Source organism: Montipora capricornis, chromosome 6, assembly GCF_036669925.1.
Source record: "Montipora capricornis isolate CH-2021 chromosome 6, ASM3666992v2, whole genome shotgun sequence".
Classification (NCBI taxonomy): Eukaryota; Metazoa; Cnidaria; class Anthozoa; order Scleractinia; family Acroporidae; genus Montipora; species Montipora capricornis.
Window position 1 is genome coordinate 64,274,102 of NC_090888.1, and position 10,000 is coordinate 64,284,101.

The following is a 10,000-nucleotide window of genomic DNA, read 5'->3' on the forward strand; positions in this document are numbered from 1 at the left end:
TGAACTCCTACACATCTAATTGTTAATTAGGGGTAAAAGGGAGTTAATATACTTTTTTGAATCTATCAGGATTATGAAAGGTTTTGTTTTACTCAGAAAAAAAAAACTTAACTGAACTGCACAATACCTAGCCACTTATTTGCACATGAATAGCATCTATTTTTGTTTTTTATTCAACACATTGTGACAATGTCTAAATATGGTCACAGCACACTCAATATTCGTCATGCGTACACAACAGATATCCTGCCATATACGTAATTTTGTGTGACAGAGAAAAATGGTAGTTTTTCCAGCTTTTTTTCCAATAAACATTGAGAATTGTGCTTTGTCATCAATGTGTTGAATAATAAATTAATTATCCTGCTCAATCTTGGGGAATATTGCCTGATTTTAGCCAACTACGTATCAGGCGATATTCCGCATGATTTGCCGGGATAATTGTTAAATGCCATTCATGTGCAAATAAGAATCAAAGAATGCCACTACAAGAACACATTATTAGTGGGTGGGTATTCTGCAGTTACTCCTGTGGCCAAAACTTATGTGTATCATTAAGGTCATTTTTTCTATCATTCTCTTTTTAGTATCTATAGTAGAGGTCATCTAGAATAGTTCTCTGTGGTATTTTTTCAAAAACGTGAAAATTCCTGTGACGCAGGTCTTAAAAGTCCAAAAGTATGGTTTTTTGCAATAACATTATTTGGTCATAAGTGTGGTAATTTGCAGCCTTGCTGCTGGAATTATATTAAGTATCATTCAACTGACCATATTATGAGATAATTACCACTGAATATCAAGACTTTCTGTTCATTTGGAAATTTGACAACTCAATTTTGTGAATAGGTAAAAAAGTAGCAATAATTTTAATATTATTGTTTGCTCTGTGGCAAAATCTTTTTCAATACAATAATGTTCAAGTATAATTAATATTATAGTTGAACACTACAAAGAGCATTTGAACTGAGTTACTGCTTGAAAGCCAGTAGAAAAAGAAATATTTGACACCAAGGCCTGACCAAATGAAACATGTTAAATGCAATGAAGCATGTCAAGACATGAAGTTTGGTGGCCAAACATGCTTGATGCTTTATGGAGCTTTTATGGATCTGGATTGATGGATCTGTGATCCTTTTATGAGTGGCATAAAACATCTGTAAACATTTTAGATCAAAACAGTAACGTGGAAGAATGTAGGATTGAAGAGTAGGTACAGGTCTGGGCAAGATAATTTCCCAAATCTAAATCTGTCATAATAAAGATACCTGTATATAAATTATACCTCAAAATTTCTGTAACAGTGCCAGTTTTTGCTTTCTCAGGAAGGGTACACAGTCTATCGTTTCTTTGATATTGTTACTTCCATCTTAAAATGTCCCTTGAAATTAACAATTTCCCTTGTCCAGTGTTTTGATTAACAAATCTTTGAAAAAAAAAAAGTTTCGTAAATTGGATTTCAGTGAAAGAAAAGTTGAAATCTTTAATATTTGCTTTCATTTGAATGAACTGTCAGGTCCTCTGCTCGCCAAAATAATATTGGTTTATTTCTCAGTTGCTTCTTTTTGTATCAGTGATTGTAAAATAATAATTATTGTTATTGTTGCAAATTTGATGCATACATGTACATCGATTGCTTTGAATTTTGTGACATGTGGTATTGAACAAAAAATTAGGGTTATTTATAGAACACGTTTTACAAAGGTTGTATCTACACTATTGGCCAAGTCGGAAAATGCCATAATACTCTTTGTTCGTCCCCCCAAATTTTGCATGAGCATTTCCTGTTTCTCTTGGGACTGAAAAATTAATGTGTTTCAAAGAGAAAACAAAAGCAGTGCTTATTCAAAATTTGGGGAGTATTATGGTATTTTCCGCTTCGGCCAATTCTGTTATAATACCGGTAGATTTTTTTTTGTAACACTAATGGTATACCAGTCTTAAAAATCAAAAATTTCGTTATGCTTTTTTCCCGTCTTTAAAACAATATTTTAACACAATTGCGTTTAATCTTGCAATCTGATTGGCTAATTTGCCATTGTCAATTTAACAAATAGATTTCTCATGTTGCCTTTTGTCTGTTCAGTAATAGATCCTAGATGACGTCAAAATGTGGTGAGAACAAAATAGCTGAGTGTGTCACTGATGTTCTTACCACATTTTGACGTCTTCTGTGATCTATTACTGAACAAGACGCACGGCAACATGGAATCTATTTATTTTATATTATAAATAATTAAACTTTATTCGAATAAAAGCTGATGGGGACGTCGATCGTGCGTCTGTCCTCTAATAGATCATAGGCAAGAACCAATCAAAATGCGAGAATAACTTCAGTTATTATATAAAAGAGTTTAGACAACGCTGCTCGCGTCATGCTCGTCTCAATTTGTCAAGCAATGTAATATCCAATCAGGAATGCTCATTTTAGGAAATAAACCAATCATATTGTCAGAAAGTTATAGATAGCGCTTGCTCCTTCTTTGTGTCGTGATTGTGGTCATGCTCTGAAATAAACACTTACTTTGGATGCGCCTCGTGATTCCACAACATTTTGACCAGTGTGATGATGAATATTGTTGTCGATAAGAGTACAGACAAAGCTGAACCACTTTCGATTTGTTAAATAGACTTCATTTCCCTTGAGGTAGATCTTGAGTGAGCTGGCCCTTCGCATTTGGATGAAATGCATTTGGCTCAACAACTGTTAATATCATGATAATTTCCTCAAATAATGGCTACCTGCTTTAACTCACTTTTCCAAACAACTGCTTGTGGTCACTAGTATAATTCCAGTGAGTAAGGGGTGGGAGAGATATAATTTGGAAATTTGGAAGATGTGTGTTGCCAGCAGAGCACCCACCTCGTGATGCATGTCTTCCAAATTTTGCACAGCACACCCAAACATTCTCCAGTCTGTACTAGTTCACCAAAATTAGAGACTACTTTCAGTCTGTTCCAAATAATCTCCCCTTTTTAAGTTAGATAACTTGAAATGGTTGCCCAACCTCTATTAAGTAAGTAGCCCCTGCTCTTCATTTTGCCACTCTTAACAGACACTACTACAGCTGCTTGTGCCAACCAATGTACAAACATGCCCACAGTTGTTAACCCAAAGGTTGTGATGCAAAGGAAATCCAAACTTTATGAGGAAGCAAAGTTGAGAACACTAGGTTCATGTTTGATTTATTTTTCATCGTCAGCATTTTTTAAACAATAATTTAAATATAAGCATGAAGAAAGAAAGATTAAAAAACAAAATTTAATAGAGTCCCTCATTTAATATTATTGTGGATGGTGGTGAAAGGAGCTCCCTTGTTGGTCCCCACCACATGGAATGAATGATCCAGACAAGGACTTGACAACGAGAGTAGACAGAATTACAATTTAATTTGTAATTGATGCGGAAATCCTTCCCATTGGTTTTGCTGTGGAATATTCTCCCCACACACAGAGAATTACAGGTTTGGCACCGCTTGCTCCCACACCTTGATGTTCCTGTTATCTCTTCCTTAGCGACACTCCTAAACTTTGCTCGAACCAAATAGTCGGAGAGGCATTTCGGTCTTCTGAAAGCGACCATGGGCACTTCCATAATGGCATCCCGACATCTCTGCGAGGAGTGAAGAACCGGATGTAGCTTCCTCAACATGCCCCCGATATTATGAAGGCCCGGATGGTACGTCACTGTGAAGGGAAACCTGGTATTTTCCTTTTTTGGTCTATCCCTCAATGCTTCATCTCTTGGTGTTTGTCTCGCTCTACCAACTTGTTGTTGTATGAAATTCTTCTCATATCCCCTTTCTACTAAAAAACTACACAAATCCCGCACTCTTCTTTCAAAGAAAGTCTCCTTGGAACAAATCCTCCTCAAACGTAATGCTTGTGCATAGGGAATCCCTTTCTTGCAAGAGTTTGGATGACATGACACACTATGGAGATACTAATGGCTATCGGTGGGTTTGATGTAAACATCCGTCTCCAGTTTTCCCGAGTCATTCAGAACTTTAACATCTAGGAATTCGTTCCATGCGCACTATTCAGGTAATTAAGAAAGTCTAAGACTTTCCTCTCCTTCGGTCCAAATTATAAAAATATCATCAATATACCACCACCAAGTGTGGGGTTTTATTAAAGCGTGTGAAATTAACTGTCTTTCTAGTTTGTCCATAAAAATGTTATCATACGACGGTGCCATCCGAGTTCCTATCGCAGTGCCTCGTTTCTGGACAAAATGCCTCTCATTAAATTCAAAATTATTGTTTTTAAGAACTATCTCCGTAAACTCTACTAAGTCATTCTTCAGATCTCCTACTTTCCTCCCAGAAGTAGGATCAATGCCCATCTCAAGTTGTCTTCTGGAAATAAGAGCAATGATGACTTTCTTTACCAGCATTTTCATAGTTCGGGACAATTTGGGATTAAGTCATTTATACAGTTAATCGACAGGGCCAAGGGAGAGAGGGAGTTGCGGAAGAAGAAGGGACAGTGGATGTATAGATTGGAAACACTGCGCCCCCAAAGACTTAATGAGGATGATGGTTTTTACGCCCAGAACCGAAAGACACGTGTAGGCACGCGCAGAAGATGATTGTTTTACGAGAGATCTGGTTTGTCTCTTCTACTGGGCAAACCTGCCCAGAGGGAAGGAGCACGAACAGGACTCGAGGTCCTATGCGAGGTGCTCCACCCTACCCTATCCAGACCACAACACCGGGAACTACATGCCCTACTCTTTACGACAAGTGTGCGAGTTCTTTTACGTCCCACAGGATTATGAACATTGAAGGGTTGTGAGACGGGACCTCCGGCTTATCGTCCTTATCCGAGAAGACTAGAGAGTCTAACCATTTGCAGATGTAATTACAAAGGCACTTTCTCCTCAGTCATTTAAAGACCCTGAGTGTTGGTCCGGCCGGAGTTGAACTCACGACCTCCCGCGTGACAGCCCGGTGCTCAACCAACTGAGCTACCGGTGCGCGGTGCTGTACGTTAACGGTTAGATTATAAGATCTATAGCATTTTCCGTTGGGTGTTTAAATTTCAGTTGTGATGCGCGCGCGTTGCCTTGGCAATTTAACAATTTAAAAGTGCTGTACGATAACGGTTAGTTAGTCACCTTGAAGATCACTGAATGTGATCGAAATATAGGTGGATTTAAAGGAAACTGTTCTCTGTCTTCATTTGTGATCAATATATATTTGTGTTTATGAGGATGAGTGAGGAAGATGCTTGTGACAGCTTTTTTTTCAATATATATATATATATATATTGAAAAAAAAAGAAAGAAACTGTAGCACACACTGCTAAAGAGTGCTCAATACACGTTTGTGTAGAGCGGTGTATAGAATTAAATGACCAAATGAAAATACACAAGATTCCCTGCGACTCTGAGTTTCGTGCGTATGCACTCATGAGGCAGATTTAACGAAGAACAGACTTATTAGCTAGCTATATATAGATGTTTACGATGAGTAGAACAATGGGGTTCTAATTACAATGGGTGAGAAGGGCGGAACTGGGGGTGATGTAAGACTGGCTGAGCTAAAACAAGGGCAATACAATAGCTATTGTGTAGGATAAGCGTTAATTGTTCATGAGATAAAACTTGTCTTCATACAAGCTCGGATCGTTTGTTCAGTAGATTGTTGTTGCTGCGTTTAATTATATGAAGTTTTTCTGCTAAGTATAAATCACATCTTTTGCTTGAATTGTGATAGGGGCGGGCTCTTACGATGATAGACCATTTAGTTGTAAAGCTGGTGTTGGCAACTCAAAAACCCTTTGTGGGTTTGGCCATTAAAGTGTTGATAAATTAAATCATCTCTAGATTTGTCATCCAATGAGAGTCTAGCATGAGCTCGAATACGACTCTTGTGATTATTAAATCTGAGGCGAAACCTAGTACTGGTTGATCCCACATATTGAACACCACATACTTTACAACTCAGCAAATACACTACATTGGTTGAATTACAGTTCAGCTCGAAATTAATGGAATATCTTTTTCCTGTTATTTTTGACGTGAAACTTTCTCCTATTTTCAGTTAAGTGGTCGCAAACATAACAACGGCGATCTCCACACTTGACAGTTCCTTTGGGTTTATCTTCCGAGTCTGAAGATTTTAGTTTGGCGTGTACTAGATAATCTCCCAGACTCTTAGGTCTACGGAAAGCCGCCATCGGAACCTCTTTCACCGCTTTCTTACATTTATCAGAACAATGTAGCAAAGGCTGAAGTTCCCTCAGTATAGCCCCAATGTTAGGAAGACTAGGATGGTACGTCACTACCATGGGAACTCGTGTAGTGGCTTTTTGAGGCACCGGCGTTAATGCCTCCTCTCTGGTTTTTAACTTAGCTTTCCGGATCTGTTCACGTACAAATCGTTCCCGATATCCTCTTGCCACCAGATACTTACTGAGTTCATCAGCCCTTTTATCAAAGACCTCGTTGCTAGGCCAAACCCACAAAGGCATCGAAGATCTCGATATACAATTAATTGATCAAGTAAATGATGAGAGGGATCTATTGGACAGAGAAGGACAATGGGCTTATAGGCTGAAGTGTGTAAATCCCCATGAATTGAATGAAAGCGATTTCTTTTTCAGCCAAAATAAGTCGTCCCGAGTACGAAAGAGCTAAAAATCTAGTCTCTGGAAGATATCTATTGTTTTGTATATATGCGTGCATAATTCCAAAAACGCGCGCGGGGTTTTGCTTTTATGGCGCGTGCGGTTTGTTTCCTTTGTATATTCAATTTGTAATTCTAAATATGGCGTGTTACGCGTTTAACGGGCTATTCACCCTGAGGAAGACCGGTGTATCCGGTCGAAATATAGGTGAAGGATACAAAACGTATTGTTTTACTCTTCATTTGCGTTGCTTTTTTAAATTATCTACTATGGATATATATATATATATATACAGGACTACATCGGAGTCCTGTTCCTGAATGATAAAACGCTTGGGAGCCCCGCGGTTAACAAATCACCTGTCTGATTGACCCAGCAGGGTTGTCGTGATGTTGCAGTGGTTAGCACACCTGACATGTAATCCAGAGAACGCGGGTTCGATTCCCACTCACGGCATATGTTTTTCATTCAAAATGGATCAGTCAGTATTTCGTACTGGCTCGTGACTACATCGTTGGATTTCCAGTTCTTCATTCTAAATATATATATATATAACAAGCAAGAGACACAGTAGCGACTCAGAGTTTCATGTTCTCGACACAATCTTCAGGCTACAATGATCTTAATTAATGCGCATTACTCGGTATTTATAGAATTCCCTAAAGTGGAAGCTCATTACTTCACATTGTGCAGTAGGAACTTATTTCTATGACAACATTTAGATACTAATTCAGTTCTTTTGTTTAGCAGGAACTTTGAGTCAGCTCTAACAATGGCGACTTTTTCAGACAGGCAAAGGTCACACTTTCTGGTGCCGCACTTGTACGGTGATGCGAATGATGCAATGCTCCACTTGAGGATGAAATTTGTGTTGTTGTCCTTCAGTTTCCATATATATTTGGAAAGTTCAGACTCGTTGCAGTATCTCCTTGACCTAAAGGACTTGGTATGGTTATTATATCGGGTCTTGAATTCTCCTTCCGAGGCTCCGTAGTAGACGCGCTTACCGTTGTTAGCCCCTACTTCCGCTTTGGATACAATGCATTTGGTTAGGCATTTTCCGTCCATACGGCATTCACTTTTAACCCTGCAATTGCACATTCTTAATTGCTCGGTGGGGGAGGCGCTCAGGATGCGAGAATTGTGTTGTTTAATAATGTTTGCCATGTTGATAGTGCAACAATAACTTAATTTGATAGTGTTGGTGTTGTAAAAAACCTACAAGGAAGGAAGAATCTCGTCCCATAAATGATGTTAAAGGAAAAATGTCAAGCCTGTAGGAATACCACTATCTGCCTCTGATGTTCAGGTACAAAAGCACAACTCCCCTGTACAAGCTAAAACATTTTAAGTCACTACCAAAGTCCACTTATGTCCAGGTTTGACCCTCATTAGATACACGCCCAATTTTGACATCCAACACAAAGTGTCCCTTTAAGTCTAAGCATTTGCTACCTATTTTCAACAATAAGGTAAGGGTAAAGGTCGGCATTATTTTTAGCTTTGGGTAAATGCAGCAGCTAATCTTCACTTAAAGAGTAGCATTTGGGGGACACTGTGACATAAATTGTCTGTATTCTGAGACACAAGTGATGTTGAAGTTGGCGAGAAGAGCAAGGGGACACTTCGTGACGCTTATTGAAATCTCCGTGCATCTAATTAGGGTCAAACATGGACATATCTCCCAAAGTCAGTAGATGATTTGTTCCCTGAAGCTAAGAAAACTCTTTTGGAAAAGAAGTTTGGCTGTGTGGCCCTCATAAGCAGTTTAAGGTGCTGTGGTGCATGTTATGTAAGGTTGCACAGGTTGTCACCCAGTGTAAACAAAAGTGTTCCACAGCCCCTGTCTGCAAACAATTCTATTCAAAATCAAGTTGGTTGTGCCCCAGTGTCATATGAACTGACGTCAAGGCGAACTCAGCGGAGGATTTGCAAACAAACTTTAAAACTGCACAAGACAAAAAGTGGCTGAACTTAAAACAGAAGTTGAAAACATGGGTGCCTCAAAATGAACAGATCTGCCAGGAAATTCTTGAAGGCCAATTAGATGGGGTAAACTTTCCTTCTTTTAACTCACATGGTAAAATTCTACCATACATATTCTACCTTACTAGTTGGTTTTTCAGTTTATTTGGATTGGTAATGAAAAGATGAACACAATTCAAGGATCTCCCAAGCCCGCGAAACTGAAAACATGGCATACTGTCATGCTTGTATAACAGGGTAAAAGTTACTACTGGTAACCCTACAAAATACAGTAAAGACCCACACATAAGAACCTAGAATTTTCGAGGTCAGGCTGAGCAGGTTCTAATATTTTAGGCTATTTTTTCATAATTCAGGCTGATTACATGTAGTTTCTTAATAGGTTCTTATTTCTCAGAGGAACAACAATAAATTTCTATATTTTATTCATAAGATATGTAGACAGTATTGCACTGTAGCTTTATGGAAAACATATTTCTAGAGAAAATCCAATAAAATGCCAATCAAAGAAAACATACACAATAGACCTAATCGGCTAACTCAATGTTGTAACCAATTCAAATCTCCCGAGATTAAGATTCTTTGTGTATTGTATTTGCATTACAATGTACCATTCATATTTAAATGATATGGAAATACCTGAAACAAAACGTTTTATTCCCAAAGGGTTTGAATTGGGTACAACATTGAGTTAGCCGATTAGGTCTATAACAGGAGTTTTCTCGAGGGTGATTTTTTTGTAAAAGTACCTCTTTTTCTTTGCCAGGCTCTGCAGGTTCTTATATTTTTGGGTATTTTTAAAATGCCAAATTTCAGCCTGTACTAGGTTCTTATATGTGAGTTTGTACTGTATGCATTATTCCCTAAAATAGAAAACTAATCCAGGCTATAAAGAGTACTCTTTTTGCATTCTAATAATCAGATCAGAGTCAGTAATTATTACTGACTAATTCAACGTCAGGACATTTTTCCTTTACCTTTGATAATAAAAAAATAAGATCACAATATTTTTCACCTCTATCAGTACTTTGCATGAATACTGGCTTCAGCAACGTTTTGGAAACATGATTGTAAACATGCGAACCTCACTCTCTAGGAAGTGTTTCTTACTAGAAGTAAAAAGTAAAAGGAGCAAGCCATTGTCTTCACTTCTTTCAAATTCCATTCAGGAAAAAGTGAATGCAAATGCTAACATCATGGAGGGCTTAGCTCTCAGCTACTCCAGAGAGAGACCTGGAAGTCCCAAATGGGTTGAACTGTTGAACTGTGTGGCACAGCAATACACAAATAAGGAAATTAAGCAAATGTTCAGGTTTACTAACAGTCGAGGAGAAGAAGTATCATGCACAGACTACAAATTAACAAAAGCTAGACTTTATAGTAA

General features: G+C 38.2%; 1 protein-coding gene across 1 annotated transcript in view; it reads left to right on the forward strand.

Moving 5' to 3' along the window:
* Positions 1 to 2,461, forward strand: part of LOC138052865 (uncharacterized) — a 3,713-nt gene extending 1,252 nt beyond the window's left edge. Inside the window, exon 1 of the mRNA XM_068899453.1 lies at positions 1 to 2,461. This exon is cut by the window's left edge and continues 1,252 nt beyond it. Within this exon, the coding sequence (XP_068755554.1) occupies positions 1 to 3 (3 nt within the window). The 3' untranslated portion in view covers positions 4 to 2,461.
* Positions 2,462 to 10,000: the final 7,539 nt, after the last annotated feature.